Source organism: Malaya genurostris, chromosome 3, assembly GCF_030247185.1.
Source record: "Malaya genurostris strain Urasoe2022 chromosome 3, Malgen_1.1, whole genome shotgun sequence".
Taxonomy (NCBI): domain Eukaryota; kingdom Metazoa; phylum Arthropoda; class Insecta; order Diptera; family Culicidae; genus Malaya; species Malaya genurostris.
In genome coordinates, this window is record NC_080572.1 from 6,751,795 (window position 1) to 6,772,719 (window position 20,925).

General features: G+C 36.7%; 1 protein-coding gene across 1 annotated transcript in view; it reads right to left on the reverse strand.

Annotated features, from left to right (window-relative positions):
* Nucleotides 1–20,925, reverse strand: part of LOC131434842 (calpain-11-like) — a 135,193-nt gene that overhangs the window by 24,029 nt on the left and 90,239 nt on the right. The window contains exons 3-5 of the mRNA XM_058602039.1: nucleotides 15,726–15,764; nucleotides 1,860–2,113; nucleotides 1,600–1,802 (exon numbers count right to left, since the gene is read on the reverse strand). Coding sequence (XP_058458022.1) covers nucleotides 1,600–1,802; nucleotides 1,860–2,113; nucleotides 15,726–15,764 — 496 coding nt within the window. The remainder of the gene's footprint in view (nucleotides 1–1,599; nucleotides 1,803–1,859; nucleotides 2,114–15,725; nucleotides 15,765–20,925) is intronic.

Consider the following 20,925-nt stretch of genomic DNA (forward strand, 5'->3'; position numbering starts at 1 on the left):
AAACCAAAAAAAAAATGATTCTATCAGAAATATATATAAAGCTTATTTTCTAATGACAGGTTTTATATTTACATCTATCGTGTTGGTATAAAATTATTAGGGAATTTTAAATGTAGTCGAATAAATTTAATTGAGTCAAATCTCAATATTTATTGTAAGTAAATAGTGGTAAACATTAACAGGAGCTCATGATGAGATGCGCATTAATATGTACCGCACACTATTACCTTTCCCCTAGTAATTATTACAGGAAAGATCACATTTCATGATTTCCAGTCCAAAATACCTAAGGAGAACCGACCTGATGGTATTCAGTTCGTGATTGCAATTTCACATAGAATAGCATATATGTGAATGAAAACGTAAATTTTTTCTCCGAAACTTTAGTTCAAAAGAACTTAATTGTCTTGCACACCTCGTTGAGTACCCAAACTGTGCGAACTATAATACTTGCAGGAAAACAATTGCAATAAACTTTTATTCAAACTTTACATTTGACTAAAACATATGTGTTCCAAACACTAGTTAGGTATAATGTTTATCGCACAAATCGTTAATCACAACGAAGTATTCCGAATTCTAATGAACGAATAGTTTGCGAGAATGAAGATTATGATCCGTAATAACATATATAAACAGAGATTTTGAGCTTTAAAAGTTACTGCAAACGTATTTTTACCAAGCCCCTTATTCGTTGGGATATATCAGTCATCACATGATAATAAATTTCTATTCATTCGAAATGAACATAGGACTCATTTTCCGCGAGAGCTTTAACTAAGCACATGTATTGCATACTCAAAGGCGTTTAAAAGTTATCGGTTCTTTATGTGTTCAACTGCTGAGAGTTCAAGTCATTTGCACCGATTCGTTTCTTCAACAAACCGCGAAAACAAATCATTAAAATTGAACATTTTATGGGGATAAATATGAAGAATATTTATAGACACAGATTAGCGGAGCCACTACCCAGCAGTCTTGTTAAGATTTAGACCTACTTAGTCACATTGGCTACAGGTTCGTTACCGGTTGTCGCTTGTTTCGTAAGGGTACAATCGACTCCGCTGATGGTAATAAGGCTAGACATAAATACGTTCGAAGCTACGGATTCGTACATGATTGAATGATGCTATTAAAATGAAATTAGCTTGTTTGGTCAACACCACTGCATTTATGTGGGCGGTAGGCGCTGCACTCTATCACCTATTGACACCGTGACAAATTTACTGATGCTATTAGCGCATTGAACTGCGACAAATAGTTGTCAGTAGTAGGAGGTATAACTATCTAATATACAGGCGGTATTGTACAAGGTGTGCAGTTCAGATGATGGTAGTTTGGCTTCTGAACATCGTGAAGAACACCAGGTTACTTTATTTTAACAGCAATTCCATAAAATATTGATGTCAAATCATGTAGTATTTGCATTGGATTTGCATATGATTTTAGTTCATGCTGAATTCATGGTTTGGTCGTGATATCACAGTCTCTGAAGGCGGTATAAATCAAGGTTTAGAGAAATCCAGATTAAGACAATAATAAATTATAGTGAGTGGTTCAACTTACTTCTTAGAGTGCTAGAAACAAGAAAAAACTTACTTGAACATTCCACAGTAGCCATTGGAAGTATCGAATGTCTGTTCGGGTGGAACAATCCGTTCTAACAGTCTCGGCAATTGTGAGAGGCATCCCAATGCAGCTAAAAGACTGGGATCCCCTGGACCGACCGGTTCCGGAAGCTCTCGTGCAGTCAGTGGAGTTCCTGGTGCAGACATGCGAAACTGTGGGCGACCACACATATCCTAAAAGAATGAGAGAATCACAATACAATTCATATTTCAAACGGAACTCAGCCTTACATGCGGTCTCATCCATACAATCTGCTTCTTTTTGGACAACGTCCTCGGAGTGGGTGGAAATTCTAAATCTTCGTGTAAGCCTCCAGGTCCTCGAGTGACTATACCGTTCAATCCGTTTGTTCCATTGTGTGGCCGACCATTCAGAATCGTTCCATTTATGCCATTTGCGCTGATGACTTCAGTCGAACGAGGTCTCGACAGGGTTGAGTTATGATCTGTTCCATTCATCCAGGAACGTACCTTTGGAACACCATCTGGGGAGCAAGTGAGTCATAAGTGTTCATGATTAAGTTGGAAATGCGTAAACTTCGGTTTAGAATTACTTAATTATGTATTTTTACTAACGATTGATGCTTAATAATTTCGAAAACGGATTTCATACAATTTTGAATTCACACCTTTCAATAGTTGTATATCTACACTGAAGACTTGAAACATTTCAGTAAATCTTCAACGGTGACAAACTATTTAAGTTAATCTTTTTCCAATTTCTCTATATCAGGACTTCCTGTAATACGAAATTAAGTCACCATTTTCGGATATGTATCAGCACTGTCGAACGGATTACCACATACTGGGGAACTTTATCAACATCGCCAAATTGAAAGTCAAAGTCTGGAAAATCAAAGAAACAGTTTTGTCAATCACACAAAAAGGTGAGACCAGCAGCTATGATCAGGTTCGCCGAGAAAAAATACGGAGGGATTACAATATTACGGGCTCCTATATATGAGAATAAACTCTCCGTGTATTTCCCACACCAAAACGCGACTCTCGTATGAATTGCACCTTAAGGCCTATCCGCACTCGGCCGGCGATTTTTTCTCTTCGACTTTGACTGAGCGTGCTGTCCGACAAAATTTGTAGATCGGTCCAAACGAAGTTGTGTTTTGTTCCATCAGGACAACGACAGGTCACACACGTCAGTATCTCCGGAAGCCTGGCTAAGAAAATTTTGAAAATTCTCCATATGAATTAAATTAAATTGAAAATCTTTAGGAAATTAGCGTCGAAAGGAGGATGTGTAAATCAATATCTAGAGATTTTCGCCAATAGAGACTAAGACTTCTTCGAAAAAGGCCTTATGAAACAATCTTTAAAATTACCACAAATTATTCAATTATCGGTCAAAACGGTGCATATTTGAGGCAAGTCGAGCAACCAGATATATGTGATACAAATTGAATGCAAAAATAATAGATTTCTTTTTCCTCAATTTAATATTAAATCTAATTTCACTTGTTTGCACAGGTACTTTGAAACTACTTTGAAAATATGTGTTCTTCTGACTAGATATGGATATCAAATTCCGAACAGAATAAAATGTAATCGGAAACTGACGGTTTTGAAACCATAACATATTGACACTGCTGAATAATAAAAACATAATCACCTTTGGTATTGAAATAATTCCGCCGTTGAGCACCGCAGCATACGGACCGAAATTATTGTATTCTGCCTACTGCAAAAGATAACCCTGCGCAGATTAATAAGATAAACCTGTTTTGAAACCAATGGTAATATTACCAAAAACGGAAAATCTTTCTCCATTCTCACACCAACAGGCGACGTTTTCAAGAAACTGAGCTGAAATAAGGTTCTACTAGCTCGAAACCTCTACTTAACAGAACATATATCAAAAAAATGTCTGACCATGATCATAGACGATTTTTTGGGCAAGTCAAAAACGTTCGAGTGAAGCGTGCCTTATTAGGAAACAGAAACAACGCAAATCCGCATGTCTAATCTCCGGCAAAGAAAAGTAAATAGCAATTCATCTTAGATTTTGTATCTTGGAAATTGCTAAAATCGAATCTACCGAAAATGCTCGAAAGCCATATAAATTCGCTCGAGAAGATGTTTGGATCTGATAACAGAAATTGAATTCTTTAAGAGGATAATACTTCGTAGCTTCGAAACGCCACCCTAGATTGAATCTTTCTGTTTACAATTTGAAGAAAACCTGTTCAAAATGTATGCAGTTATTTCGTAATATTCTTTCAAACAAACTGCCCTGAAAACATCGTTGAAAGCATGCCTCAAAAAAGATCCGTTTTCAACAGTAATGATTGAACATATTCCACTGTGAAGAATATTTCAAATAAATTACTTGCAGAATACTCGCGCTTCCTTTCTTATGTAACAGACTGGAGGATTTTTACCAACAGTCCAAGTTTTACGTGTTTCCTGGAATAGAGAGAATCTACCAACATGTAAAATTAAATTTTACGTCTTTTTGTGTAGAATTTAACTAAATGAGTTGTGAGTTTAACAAAAATGATTCATTTTCACTTTGAATTATATATTCATGTGCTTTACATTATTTCTTCGTAGAGTAAAGTTTCAACACGCAAAAATAAGCTGACCGAATAATTATTTTCCAGGTTTTTCAATTTAATCATAACACGCGTAGGAAACTTCATTCGTATTTATCAGCAATATTCCTAGAATTTCCTCAAAATTTAAGAACTCTATATTCGACCAAATTTACTCCTAATAATCCATTCAATTTTCATGTATACACTCTTAGAAAAAATGAAACTTACACATATCGTAAATCCAAGCATTAACATGTACAGTAAAATTTGGTATCTAAGTGTTGGACTAACATTCCTTCCCTTCCTACAGCGACTTGCATATGCGTGGCCATCAGGCGCGTAGCCAGAGATAATTTTCGGGGGGGGTTTTAGAACATGGTGATAAATCAACACATGTACAATTTATATCACAATGTTTCCCATGGGTTATAATTTTTTGTTTCGGGGGGGGTTTGAACCCCTAAAATCCCCCCCTGTGTACGCGCCTGGTGGCCATATATGTTATCGATCAGTCTAAGTCAGTTTAGGTTGCACGTTGAGCATGAGCCACTACTCCCAAGTATCATGCATTTGGTTCAACATGCAATTTCAATTGGTTTTTAGTCAATCACGGGAAACTCACGAGTGGTCAACTAAACTAAGCAAGGGAGCTTGCGATCTATGTCATTATTTGGTGACAAATTTTGAATACTGACACATGAAATTAGCTTATTAATTTAAAACATCTAAAACAGCTACAATACACATAATCATTGATACTAATAGCAAAATAATATAGACTACTAGAGCTCTGCGACTGGCTTGGGTTCTATTGTTATTTTTAAGAATGACGCCAATTCCAAAAAAAGATTTTCGTTATCCGTGATCTATACTGTTTGAAAGACGGCTCCATATACGACGAGCAGTCGGGTGAATAACTCCTTCACTTTGGCATTCAGTTCCGTTCTGCACGACAAGAGGTTCGGTACACAAGACACCCATCGGGAATCGGCCGCATATTTATTTCGATGTTTGTGCCGAACGCCTTCAATCGTCTATAAATCGTTACTCAACAACATTCAGTTTTGATATGGTCGACCCACCTAAACACTAGTTAGACACATTTCATTCGTCATTTTGTTGACAACGGTCTGTTTGCAGGCTTGTAAACTATAAGTCAAGAAAATTCGTTTGAAAAAATTATAACGGATGTTGACCCTCTTGCTACAAATACCGTACACACGAACATATGTATTATAACACGTTTATCCGGAGCAAGACTGTAAATTATCCTGCAGAAAATCTTTGCGATGTCGTTCTTCGGCGTTGATCGTCTAATTTATTCAAATTTATTCCTACACAAAATTCGTCCGATGGACCATTCGATTTCGACTCATCAAAACTTCAAAGAACAACGGCCTCGACTAGTTTAGTGTATTTTCCTCTGAATGAGCTTTTGTTACAAACGATTGGTGGATCACAAGGCAAGTATGTTGCGTACGTAATCGGATGCCAGGCATAAAGCGGACCAGAAACGTGACGGAATGGTGGAGCGTGTGTCGTGAGCACGGTCCACTGATCGTACGGCAAGCTCCGATGCTTTCTGTTGTAGGTATGTAATTGTATCTGCCGCACAGGTATCATAGAAATGTCTACAGATCACAGCCATCGTGGCCCACTGGCGGCGAACAATAAGTCAGTAGGTCATGTGTGCGAATGTGGCTAGAGAATGTATGTAGGAATCAACCCGAACACGAATGGCCGCCATTGATGGGAATAATGCAGCCGCAGAGGAAAGCGAAAGTTTTGACCTGTATACGATGTTTTAGTAAAAATTGTGAATAGAATTATTTTGTCGATGATCTTTGGTGACCCTTCACAATATGTGTTTAAAAAATTATCAATTCATTCCGGGTGTAACTCGAATGGTTTATAGTAACGTACCAGTTCATCTTGTTTTCTAAACTCAAGTTCCATTGTATCCACAACAATTTTGTGAATCACAATATGTTACCGAAAACGATCGCAAAACCATAGACACTCACTTCAAATTGTTTTGAAGGATCAGAGTGCGCTTTCCTTTTAGGCTAAAAAACAAATTGCGTTTGTGTACGTATTTTATTCATCTTATGTTACAATTGAACAGGAACCAGACTTCATTTAAAACACAATAATGTCAAATATATTAGTTTTCCCATGTGAATCCCTCATATTAGGTAAATCCCTCACATTAGATCCCATTACAAATCAGCGAAGGCTACCAACATCATACAATAAGCTCTGTTGCACCATAAACGCCACTTAAAGCATCCAAATAAGGTACTAGAAATATGATCAGATGTTTCTTTTCCTCCCGCAAAGTCTTCGTTTTCAATTGGCCCACATCACATCATGCACTTTACTGCCGTCTGACGTATGGTCAACAGGTGGCGCTAGGCTGTTTACAATTTTTCCGCTGTGACTAACATTTCGGGGAAGTTTTGTTTTAACGACATTTTCTCATACTCGTCGCGACTACTGCCACCAGTCCGGTTTGCGATTCAACATGCTTCAGTTATGCTGTAGTTGCAGTTTGTTTTGTCGAAGTTGTACTTTATTGCACACCTCGGAATAAATTGACCAGCCTCCAGCCGCCCGGGATACAAACGCGGACGTCGTTTGGCAACATCGTTGTAGGCATGTCAGTCGTCTGCTGCATTGCCTATAGGGACAACGAGGATTGGGCTTGTGCAGCTAAGATTGAAATACGTCGGAGGCCGTCAGCTTCGGACCATCTGTAGAAAGCGAAATTGAAGCTGCCTTTCGATTGTGCAACCGTTTGATGTTTGATTCGTGTAAAATGTAAATTTTCATAATTACTGTAGTTAAGAAATGGGTTGCAAGAAGTTAGTTATAATTAAGGATGTACGATTGGAGTGGTGTCTTGGCGCCACTGCTTATATAGGTGGCAACATATTTATGGGAACGAGGCATAGTTGGTCAAATCAAGTACATTTTCCGAGTTTTTTCCTAATATGTAAGAAAGAGGCATTTTTTAAAAAGAAACTCTTAGCACTGTTGACTAAAAATCGAAGATCAAAACAGTTACTATCGTTATGTGAGTAACTAGATTGCTGATTGCAATGAAGAAAAATATTAAGGTATGAAGCCGTTGAAATGTCTATTGGCATAAGAGAAAGAAAACTTGAACATCTTCATGAGCAGTTTTCGTGCTTTACTTGGAATGACTGTTTTGTCTTTCTCGTAAAGAAATATTATGTAATCACTGTGAAAACCGATTTTTGAGCTGAAGCCCGAGAGGCCGAGTATCATATACTGTTCGACTCAGTTCGTCAATATCAACAAATATATGTGTGTGTGTTCACATACTTAGATTCAAATGGACTGAAAGACCACACACTAAGATTTAATTCCTTTATTCGGTAATATTTTTGACGAGATCTTTCGGTAATCTATCGAAATAACCGATATTTCGGTACATGGGTTTTATTTTACAACAATTATGCAAATTTTCACCGAACGATCAGTTCAACGTAAATTTTCATTACAGAATTCTGTATTAGATACACAATTGATACGGTACACCTGAATAGTCGCCGAATACGGTAAATATCCTACTGTCCGTTTGGTAAAGTTATCTTCCAATAATCAAACTTCTGTGAAAACTGATTGTCATGAAATTAACTGTCAAACAGTTATTAAAATATTCAGTGAGTGTCTTTTTATTAACCAAACGAAAAAAATGTTGAAGGGTTCATCGAATGGATTGAGGTACAGGTGATAAAAGTTTTTAAAGACATTAGAGCCACTAACAGCTTCTTGTTTACTTATAGGCAGAAAAAAATTTTGTATCACTTGTCCACTTGCTGCCAACACAAATCGTTTAAGGGTAATTTTGGTTGAACTCGTCGGATTGTGCAGTGTTTTGGAAGGCACTCATAATTCCGGTAAGTCGGAACATCTGACACTTTTTAAATTTCTCGTTTAATAAAACCATTTTCTCCATTCGTTTTTGTGAATATGTGTTGTTTTTTGAAATCCGAAAATCCAGAATTTTAACCAAAGGAAAACAAACAAACAAAAATTACCGAACAATCTGTTAGATCCATTTGGTTTACAGTGTACGGTAGTTGTTTGACAGTTCAGCAATTACCGAACGATCGGTAATCAATTCAACTACCGAACTAATTACCGAACGTTCAGCTGTTGAAAATTCGGTAAAAACGTTGAAAAAATGTGCACTCTTTTTTTCAAAAAAATATTTAACCGATATTCTGAATTCAAATTCCAATTAATGGAATAACGGCGTATTGACTTTTTGATCGAATATGGTTCAGTCGAATCCTAGCTACCTTTGATTTTGATAGCATTATTAGGAATATGAATGAAATACGATCAGAAAAACGATACGTCGTTATTCAGAATATGGGTGATAGTCTCTTGATTTCTATTGAATTTTCTCCAGATTACAACTTTCAGTTCCGGAGCATAGCGTTCTCATATAACACAACGGTCCGTTCGCGACGCTGGTTTATTTTAATTGAATTCTTTTGCTAAATTTCATTTGACATTTTTGCTGACTAGCTTTACTAATGTCGTTTTCGTTTTTAAATTGCACTACACCGGTGTAGCGAAAGCTGCACTAAAACCGTTCGTTTTTACCAATTGCACTACACTTTTTCTGCACCGATACCACTGGTGTAGCACTCATCAGAAGTTTGGTGTAGCTTTGTACAATGGAATCGTTTATTTTAGTCAAGGGTTACTGTTTATGTTTTCATAATTTTTGTTCGTTTATTCATGCCATGGTGTAGCACTGCACCGGTGTAGTGCAATTTAGAAACGAAAACGACATAAGTCAACCTACACATGCCTACTCGGGGTTCGGGCTTTTTCGGTAGAAAGCAAAAAACGTCGAATTCAAACAGAGGGTATAGGGAAAATTAAAAATACAAAATTATTCATCAAATATTGTCCCCTTGAAAAGGAGTATCGACTGCAACACACTTGACTCAATCCTCGAAACATTTTTTATATTCAATTTTCAGTATGGCCATCTGCGATTTTACCATAATCTCATCTCGAGTGCTGAAAATTTCACACCGTCGTTGAATGTAAATTGTTTTAGCAATTAAATGTGATAATTTCATATAGGTGTTATTCACATTAGCGTGAAATATTTGTTTTTATTTCAAGTTCCCCCCTATGGTGCTTTTTCAAGATCGAAAATTTTCAAAACTTAACCGCCGGGCAGCACCCCTTACGCATGTTCGATTTAGCTCAAATTTTGCATGAGGACATTTTTCGAGGTGCTAAAACTTTTGAACAATAGCGATTTACGAAATTAGAGGTGATCCCAAAATAAGAGTGGTAAAAATCAACGTGTTTTGTCGGCTACGTAACTTATACCATCATATCTCTGGAACCAAAAGTCACAGTCATTTGATCTTTGAACTTAATCGATGGTAGCTTTTAAACGAGTTCAAGTTTGTTAAAATCAGTTCAGTCATCTCTGATAAAATTGATCACGTAAAAAAAACAACGTGTTTTGTCGGTTACGTCCTTATACCATTATATCTCCGGAACCAAAAGTCACAGCTATTTGATCTTCGAACTTGATCAATGGCCTAACAATAGCTTTCAAACGGGCCTAGACTTGTTAAAATCGGTTCATCCATCTCCGAGAAACTTGCGCGGTAAAAAAACAACACGTTTTGTCGGTTACGTCATTTATACCATCATATCTCCGGAACCAAAAGTCACAGCCATTTGGTCTTCGAACTTGATCAATGGTCCGATAGTAGCTTTCAAACGAGCCTAAGTTTGTTAAAATTGTTTCAGCCATCTCCAACTATAGTACAAAGATTTAGGAAGTTTTCTGATTCGAGAGGCGAATGACCATAAGATTAAAACCTTTGTAAACATCAGTCTTGAATTTAATTGTACTCTCTATCCGTGCAACACAGACGGTTTGCCTGACTGAAGACGCAGGCAAAGTTACATTCGAATCAGGGTTTCTTATTTCCTTGTTTTGAGTTTCGTCTTCTCTTTTTGCTTTAAATTACGTTTGAAACTTCTGGTAACTTGAAAGTATAGAACAAGTACCGTGTGATTCTCATCTCAGGTTAAAAGCTAAGCAATAAATGTCAAAAGCTGCTCAAAAATTCGGGCCGTTGCACATAAACGTTTAACGTGGTAGAAGATTTTTCCGGATTTTTCCTGGATCCCGACAGATAGTACGTTGCACGAGCCGAATAGTTTTCGGAATTCATAAAACTTCTGACAACCGATTGTCAGGAGATCTGTCATCTCATTCAGATATTCTTATATTCATATATTTATGATAAATAGAAGAATTATCAGCAATAATTGAACAATGTGGTTTCAGTTCGGGTTTACATCTCATCCAAGTCAGTCGATAAAACAAAACCGCTTACGTTGGGACAGAAGAAACCAAGTACAGTATTGTGTAGTGAACAATAGACCTCGAAAATGAGTGAACCAAACGAACAAAAGCTACCGCCAGTACGAAAGAATACAATTATTGTTGACTTCAGACAGTGCAAAATTCGACCTTCGATACGAGAACTTGAAGGTTTGCTTAAGGAGCAAATGCATCTTGACATTAAACGTGTGCATTTACTTCAACGCAATTAGACCAATAATGTTGTTTATATCCAGTTCTATAAAGAGTTGGGTGCAATTCAATTCTCTAAAGACAATAATAATGTGCACTATGTGGAGCATGAAAATATCAAGTACAACATTCCAGTATATATGGAAGATAGTGCTATAGAAGTGCGTGTGTATGATCTTTTCTCAAGCGTCATCGATCCTTATATTCGCGCAACTATGTCCCAATACGGAGAGATTCTCTCTATTGAAAAAGGAAAGTGGAAGAATTTTTTCCCCGGTATTCTAAATGGCGTACGTTTATTACGCACACACTTGAAGAAGCCTATACCTTCTTATGTGACATTCGGTCAGAATACAAGAATACCGTGCAAATCACTTGTTACCTATGACAATCAGATGGCCACATGTCAATATTGCCAAAAAGCGGTTCACTACGGTAAGCCATGTGATAAACCGGACAGGGAGACAACTATACCAAAGGACAACGGTGCTTCCTTCACATCAACCCCAGTACACCTGTGACAGTCACCAACAACAGGGAAGAATCCCCTTCAATGAAACGATCTCCTATGGAACAAAGTACACCAGCTGCAGTTAACAGCTTACCATCCAACCAACCAGCAACTGCAAACAATGTACAACAAGGCGCATCTACAGCAACTAGCAACGAAATCAACAACAATACAACGGCAATGGATGACGAGACGAACCACGAACAAACTGCCCCTCAATCCTCGCAGGAGGAAAATGGAAGCTCCTCTACCCCTAGAAAAAGGGTGACAACGAGATCCAATACAAAAAAAATTAATCTAAAAACTCAGCTAAATCGGACACGTAAAGCTTGTACGCAAATAGGCCTGAATAAAATATCTTTTAAATAAAAAAACAATGTGGTTTGTTTGGGGTTTGAACGTATAGCGTGATGTAATAACTAATAACAAACTTTCACACCAATCTTATCAAATACTAAATAGCTATTCTTTGTAGTCTGAACGAAATGATTGTCACTCGATAAATATAAATATGCGAAAAGGCAATAATGAAGAACCACCAACTACACGTGCGTGTTTTTATGTTCTGAATTTCAATTTTGCAAGCATGTCCTGAATTACCACGGTATTTATATTAACTGTTTTAAATATATTTTTATTAGTTATTGGATTTTTCTTCTACGCAGTTTACAATCCCTCTTATGAGGAACCATGAAGACATGTGCTCTGTCCAAGGCACATTATCAAAACTACAAACAATTTATATGCGAATGCTCCAAATTCTACAATTCTATCATGCATATTTACAATGTAATGCGATTTTAGTGAAAATTACCAAAAATATTTACGGTTATTCTCGAGAGTCCTCTATATTATCTGCACAAAAAAGTGGAAATGCACCCACATCATGCAAACAAGTCCCTGGATCGAAAAATAACTCACTACAGGAATCGGATTTGCACGGACTAAAATATGCGTATTTATTCACATTTCAAATGCATATTTTGAGGGGGTCGTCTACTGCATTCTACACAAAATTAAGAATACAATATTAGTTAACAAAAGAAATCACTAAATTTCTGTTTTAGCTGTTAGTAGAATGTTCTCACTAATAGTACTGTTGTTGTACCGTTGAATTCCACTATGTTATATCACGTCATTACACTCTCACAAAGTCACTATTTTCACAGTCACTATTTTTCCGAAAGTGTTTCAAACGTTATAATACAGATACGTATTTCGGAATGCTATTTGCATCCTTCTTCAGTGTTTCGGTTTAATAAGTTTATTGAAAGAATGCTGCAGTGAAGTTCCTTTTATACAAACGTAAGTAGGTAGAAACGTAAGTAGGTAAACCAAAAAAAGGAACAAAAAAAAAAATGAAAGGTAAAAACAGGTAACAGAAAACTGGAAGAGTTAAGTGTTTTCTATGTTTGTTTTTATCTTGGATATGGGTAGTAACTGGAAAAGCCAAGAAGATCTATTCCCTTGGTCTCGGTTTAATAAAGAGATGGAGTTGTTTTTGAATATTTCTAAGCTTTCTGCTGAATCTAATTTCCATGGATTGGAAATTTGTCTTAAGATTTTTATGTCATTAGTAGTGAGTTCATGATCTTCAAAAAAGGCATGTTCTGCTACTTTTGACTTGAAGTGATGTGGTAGTCTCTTTTCCAATTCTTTGGATGCTTTCGCTATTTCTGAGATATGTTCCTTAAAGCGAATGTCCAGTGTTCTCTTTGTTTGTCCGATGTATATTTTATCGCAATGAGGACACGAGATTTTGTATACCCCAGACTTTTTCAAATTCTCTGTAGGATCTTTTGTAGAACCTAGTAGAGTTTTCAAAACATTTCACACCCACTACAATCAAAACTAAGAAAATTTGGTTTAGATTTAGTGTTCAGCAGTATGAACTACCAATTGAAAACTCTACTAGGTTCTACAAAAGATCCTACAGAGAATTTGAAAAAGTCTGGGGTATACAAAATCTCGTGTCCTCATTGCGATAAAATATACATCGGACAAACAAAGAGAACACTGGACATTCGCTTTAAGGAACATATCTCAGAAATAGCGAAAGCATCCAAAGAATTGGAAAAGGGACTACCACATCACTTCAAGTCAAAAGTAGCAGAACATGCCTTTTTTGAAGATCATGAACTCACTACTAATGACATAAAAATCTTAAGACAAATTTCCAATCCATGGAAATCTACTTACGTTTCTACCTACTTACGTTTGTATAAAAGGAACTTCACTGCAGCATTCTTTCAATAAACTTATAAAACCGATACACTGAAGAAGGATGCAAATAGCATTCCGAAATACGTATCTGTATTATAACGTTTGAAACACTTTCGGAAAAATAGTGACTGTGAAAATAGTGACTTTGTGAGAGTGTAATGACGTGATATAACATAGTGGAATTCAACGGTACAACAACAGTACTATTAGTGAAAAGAAATCAGAAAAACTTCACACATGCTTTGGTTTATGAACCAGTATGTCTCTTCAAAAGAACAGCGGTACTTTTCCTCACGATTGTGTGTTCGATACATACAACGGATCAGATCCTGAAGTTTTTGTCAAAATCCGAGAGTACCACATGCGAACTCGTTCTCTGCTTGTTTATTTCAGATACCATTCGATTCAGTGAAATGAAATGAACTGTTGTAAATTATGCTAGTATTAAAAATTAATTTGATTTCATGTCGGCCTGCATTTCACAAAACAAGGGAAGAGTACAAATATATTCGCTGATTCAGTTTCTACTTATTTGGTAGAGTTCACGTGAAATATGATTCCTTAGTTTCACACACGTTAACGAACAAGTCAGGTGCTTCGCTTAGAAATAATATGGGTCCACTTATACTCACATTGTTTTTCAGCGACGCAGCGTTGATGTTTTAGTGCGAACTTGTTATTAAATGCGAGCTTGATTCAACCAAATAGATTTTTTTTTCGGCATTGTTGTATTCATTCCAGAACAATGAAAACTTAACTCAATAACTTGAGTTGAAAAAACCAAAATTTTAAATAACATATGAAAAATTGCTATTTGGTGATTGATGAATTATCTTTGTAGGTTCTAGAATTTCTCGGGATGAAATTCGTTTAAAATGTGCTAGCAATTTGCATTGCTGCCGGTTTATATAAAACAAGTATATATTTTCGATCAACCTATATATGTGAATTTATTTCAACTAATTGTTATACTGTTTTAATCCACTTATGAGGGCAATGAAAACTTCATCGCACTCTTCACATACCTTATAACATTTAATTGAAAATACAAAACTACGTGTTTCTCAAATCAAGAGAAACTGTAAGTACTAATCGCTACCGACAGCAAATGATGAAATTGAATCAAGAATTGTTCGAAAAACGACAAGAATGCTTCACAAGATATGAGAAAATCATTTTGCAGAAGATTACGCCCACGCACCCAAAAGTAAAAGTGATCAAAATTATCATTTCTGAACTCAGATGGGACATTTAGCCTCACCCGCCACACTCCCCATACTGTGACCCTTCCGACTATCATTTGTTTTCATCGATGTCTCATGCACTTGCTGAGCAGCACTTAACTAGTTTTGGTTAAAAATTGGTTTCACGACAGAATCACTTCAAAAGATGAACATTTCGTTCGGCGTAGTATTCGTGAGTTGGTAGAAAGATGGAAAAAAGTATCTTGATTCTATTATTTACAATCACCATCTCACCTTATTCACTGCCACACTTGGTAGATGACAAAATTATCTCTCGTTCGATAGAAAGATAAGATTTGAATCCTTTCCGGGATCGGTTGACTTTCGATCGGAAACCAGGATCTGCCGACAAACGGAACAAATTTTCAAATCCCAGCGAAATACAGTGTTTGGGTGGATTGAGCGAATCCCAAACCTTTCAATCCGAGAAGTGTCTGAAAATAACATTTTACTGTAGATAAAAATTTTCTTAGCTACCTATACGACTATCTAAGTCTACGTAAACAAATGCATGTATGAATGGCTCCTACCATTCACTCAAAAGCACACTAGCTCTGTGTTGATTTGATGTCTTGAAATAATGGTAAAGCGACTCAGGAGTTGTATGCAGCAAACATCATCAACAATGTACCTGTTGACGGCCGATTTTCTTCCTTCAGTCTTCGATAGTGTGTGTTATATAAAGTTGCCCAGATCCAACATCGACAGGCAACGGAACAGGACAATCAAATGTGATGAAATCCGGAGTGGAAAACTCACTAACTCATCGTAATTTTGTCTTGATGTAAATAAGTTGCCAAATAACATTTTAATGTAATAATTTCATTCGGATTAAGATATACATAGAAGTAATATTCCACTGGGAATTCTACCTTCTATGATAAAGGTTATATCGTAAATATATTCACTTATTCAAAATTTAATGTATCATGAGGTTTGTATTTGGATACTTACTACTTTGGAATCCTTTGTTATCATAAGCAGAAAATTCACCTGAAAAAATAGAAACAATTAGTATTCATCGTATGCAACAAACTACTAATTAGTTATAATTAGAGTCACTCAAAGCAAATTCAACTAAAATAAAGTAAAATCTTCCCAGATGTATTCATGGAAAGTTTCAATCGCCGTGGCTGCCCCACCTACATATCCACCCAAAATGCGAACATTCATTCTGCAGTGAAAGTAATTAACTTCTTCGCTGGTGCTAATGAGCCTGCCAAAATTAACCAGACGCAAACTATTCAATCTATGCACCGCTCTGTTGATTTCTCCTCACAGAAAATTTACATGGTCACCAGTATGTCTGAGCCGGAATGCGACTAAACAGGTGTTGGTATAAGTAGAAAGTTGCCAAATAGTTCATCCCACAGCCCGCAGCGCCGCCTGACCTGCAACAACTGAATGAAAGAGCAACGCATAAAAAAGGAACAATTGACCATAGTGGTGAGCTTTAGATTGACTGCAATTTTTTAGGCAATGCTTGAAACAGGTAAAACTACTGGTTTATTTCTGGTAAAGAAGCTTAACAGAAAGGCAAAGGAAAGGGAAAGCCCGACGAAAGTAATTATGAATGAGTGATTAGATCAGAAAGATGCTTTAGCGTGGGAAAGTCACCGAATTAGCTTACTTTCATTCGCAACACAGATTGAAGCCAGAAAAAATCGGATTTACTGGGCAGACTAATCGACGCAAGCGGGTCATTGGTGTTATTTTTTGCCCGCACGACGAACGACAGGTCGCACGTGACAACATCAGAGGCTGCTGAGGTCAGGAAACGATTGTATGTTGAAAGTGGACCTATGCTCTCAATGACACTAGCTTTGGTATATGCTTTCCTCAAGGAAATTACCGCAAGGCAAGAGATGACTTTCTCATTTTCGAATGGCATCCGAGGTTACTATAATCCGTTGAATGTCATTGACAAATTGTTTTATGGATGACGTTACATTTCAGGTTCAGTGTCAAGTAAAAATTAACATCTATCGTTGATTCGTATGTCTGTATGACGTCCGATTATTAGACGTGGAATAATAGTTCAATAAGAATCGAAAATTTACAGTTGATTAGGTTGTTCTTCATGCTGGTCGAAAAAATCAAAAAGGGTGCGAACTCATATTGAGATCAATTCAAGCGTACTAAATTCAGACTGTCGGATTCAAAACAACTAACAAAACTAGGAGTGTTTGTAATCTATGAAATGAATGAAAGATGACATTGGAAATTCCTTGATAAGAGCTTTCCAATAAGGATGTAATATGCATGACGTTCCAGTTATTTGTTGTAATTTGAATTTTCACTCTTACCTATACATTATTATTTGTTCTGCTTGAACATGAAACAATTAACTGGTAATCCAACTGTGCAGCCATCAGTGGTGCTACCAGAGCATAATTGCGGGAATTAGCCTTCGCACTGAAAACAATGGCTCATTTAGCGACCATTGACGAAGTAATAAGACTAACGACATCAACGATTCTTAATTGACGACGAACCTCTCTCAGCAATGATGGTTATCTTCGTATTGAAATCGTCGGAGTTTTCTTCCGTTTGCCAGTTAAATCTGGTGCAGCCCCATTCGTGAATTCGAAAATGCAGCACTATTGTATACGGCAGCAGCCAAAAGGCTCGTCAGGATGCATCGTACACGTGTTATCTAGTGCAACCTTTGCGTTTGTCCTTTCTTTCTCGATTCGTCGAGGTGGGTTCCTCCGACCGTATTACGAATCGTTGCGGTAGTAAACAGTGATACACTGCCAGGGAATGTGTTATGAAACCGTCGTCAGGTCGTTATCTTCATGAGGTTATCGGCAGGCACATACCTACACACGAAAAGCGATGGAAATAAAAAACAGATACCTAGCCCAGCGAAAAGTGAAGTGCCTAGTGAAGTACCGTTTGCCGGTAAGCACCGACCGGGATTGTGATGGCGGTGTTGTACAACAGTTTATTATCGCTGGGAGCCATCGACGCGGTCGGTACAAATGACATCAACACTTCCACACTCATTAAGTACTACACTGAAGCGCTGAAATACTGCCATTCATGTCGGCATGTTCTGAATTGAAACTACAATAGATTGACAGTCCATAAACTACCAAAGGGGTATATTGCGTTGAAATTGTAACAGTCGTGCCATCTAACAGTAAAGATATACTGAGTCATTCCACAAAACGGTAAGTGATTACAACAATAATTTATCTTAAAGTCACTATTCCTGTTTTTAAGAGTCCCTAGAATTCAGAAACTCTACAAATAACCTAAATTTTACATAACTCGCATCTCAGCTGCCATAGGCTACTTATCGATCCATTACATGTTGGGTGGGATGTTTCGCTTAGTGTTCATAACCCTAGAGTCCATTGATGTAGATCTTCGAACAGAATAAATAATTTCTCATATTTGCTCTTGCCGGAAGCATTCCCGTTCTTGCTAAGCGTTGTTTGAACTTTTATATATTCGTTGTAGACCGTTCTCGCTCATGCCTTACCAACGGAACACAAATCAACATTGTAGACTGGGCCAAGTAACATGACCAGCACGTTTCTCAAGACGACTGACAACGAAGACCCCGATCCGATCGGATCGGAACTAATCTAATGAGTGCAAACCACCCAAGTTTCGCTATATCATTGAATTTCCAATGCTGCTCTAGTGTCTTCTAATGGGTGTGTTCCCTGCTATAGTGATTTTGTGTGAACTCTGATCGTGGCTCGTAAATAGCGCAGCAAAATAGGAAGCTCTGCTACACCGTGTAATGTCAGTGTAATTGCAATTTATTACGGTAAGAGTGAGGCCACTGAATCGCAGAAGGAAACAACGGTACTGTGAGAATTTGAGCAGGTCTGTTAAAAATTTAGATCATTTATATTTTGACCACACAGAAGATAATGTCGTCCGATATTGAAGTGTCTTTGTGATGGTACGTTTGGCAACTCCGATTATTAGGAACAAAGAATCGTTGAGTGTTCTTGTGCTTCGTAATTTTCGCAATCTCTTCCAACAAGGCTGCATGCTTCATATCGTCGTGTATCATTCGTCTTCCATTCGTTCTAAATAATTATGTTGACGAAAGGCAGATTTCTTATTTAGATATCGTTTCGAGGGAAACGCCATAATTTAATCTTTATTCAGCTCCATCTAACCTTTAGTCATGCATTTTTCATCGTGTTATAGCATTTGAAAAATTCAAACGAGGGCTTCAAAACAGAGGCAAAGTAAGTTATTTTCCTCAGTAGAACATCGTCGCTAAAAAGTATGAGTTTGTTATACGATACATATATTTCGATACGTCAAGTAATCCGTTCGTGTGCCATAGATACGAATATTTTAACTGCGATAATTAGTTGCTCAGAAGGTGACAATCACAAGCTATTGTTAAAGTCACCAAAAAATGCATACAGTATACTAACAACTGACCGCGAATTCTACCGGAACCCAAAGATAAATTTTGCAACATAATGTAGAGGTTAACCGTACTCATATTCATCTCAACTCTACCACTCAAACCATTTATCAAGGCGAAGTAATCTTCGTTACTTAAGTTATACATGGCACTGTGAAAAAGGACAAAACGCGACGTTTTGTTTATAAAAGAATAGACCAAATAATTTTTTTAGGTGAAAAGTTCGGTATTACATGTTTCCACGTATTTGAAAGGACTGCATTAAAAGCTATCATAATCATTACATCTCAATTTGCTTTTTTATACTGGACTAGGTATATAAATTTAATCCACGGTACCTGTAGAAGACTGAAAAATTTTTTGCTGGGGTGAGAATTCTAATAAATCGATTTCAAATAGATTCAATGACTGCGAAATCGTTATACCGTTTAAAATCAATTTTTCTTATGCTATAATTTATGAATTACTTATGTAAAGCATTGTTTGAGGAAAATCCGGATATAATATTGTTTGTGGTCATTTCTGACTAACAGTAATCGATTCATTAGAGTTGGGCCAATGTAAAATGTTTCTTTTGGTTTAACACATACACTTTTTCGGAGTCTTACAATCAGTAGTTAAAATACAATCAAACAACCTCTTTCGATCTACTTAGTTGTGTAATATGACTTTCTCATATAACCCGAATTCTCATATATATTGCTGTGTATTCCGTTTAAATATTGTTCTTATATTCGTTTTATTTTACTCTGTTCTTAAGTTCTCGAATAAAAATAAGAAAATGTAATTGAACATTATCTTGCAAGACACACGCTATATATACAGGGTCCGCCTGTAACTTTTTTTATGAACATGCATTCCGATTTCAAAATTATTTTTTTCATATTAAAGTACAATCCTTCCGGTTAATTGTGGAATATAATTTCATTCAAATGGCTGCCTCGGCTGGCCTTGCAGTACGCCATGCGGTCGGTATAGTTTTTTAGTACAATTTCGATTGTATGCAGCTTTATTTCAGCTATGGCTGCACGAATGTTGTCCCTCAAGGCTTGAATCGTCTCTGAATTATCCACATAACACTTATCTTTGACAGCCCCCCAAAGATAATAGTCTAACGGCGTCAAATCACAGCTCCGAGGCGGCCAAACGACATCCGAATTTCAACTGATAATTCGATCTTCGAAGACTGTGCGCACACGGAACGACCGAAATTAGCTCTGCGCCTAATTCGTATTACTGTTTTTGAATTAGTTGATTTTAACAACAAAATTTCCAAAATAACTATAAAATTAGTTAAAATTGAGAATTTACTTTGCTGAAAAAACTCTTAGTTTTAGAGAATGTGTTTAGTTGGTGAATATCCTGGACTCAAACCAGCAATATTTCAATCCAACACGAAATTCTCATTGACAACTAATTTTGTTATTAAAATCAGAAAATTTGTTTCTATTTATCTATCACCATCATTACTGAAGGACAGCACAAAAAACCAAAACTGAAATGGGTATTATTAACAAGTTTATTAGCCAAAAACTCATGAGAAGTGTCAAAGCAAAACAATCCATTAAAAAGCTAAAAAGGATAGTCTTATTGAAACTGCTTGAACATTGTTTTGATGTTTTTCGCATGTGTTCTATATATCTTTATTTAAATTTCTAAACCGATATGTAAAAATGTCGTAAACTGTTAGTGGAAATCGTATTTATTCAGAATTTGTGCGCACTTGAAGCGATTGTGCGTAATAATGTT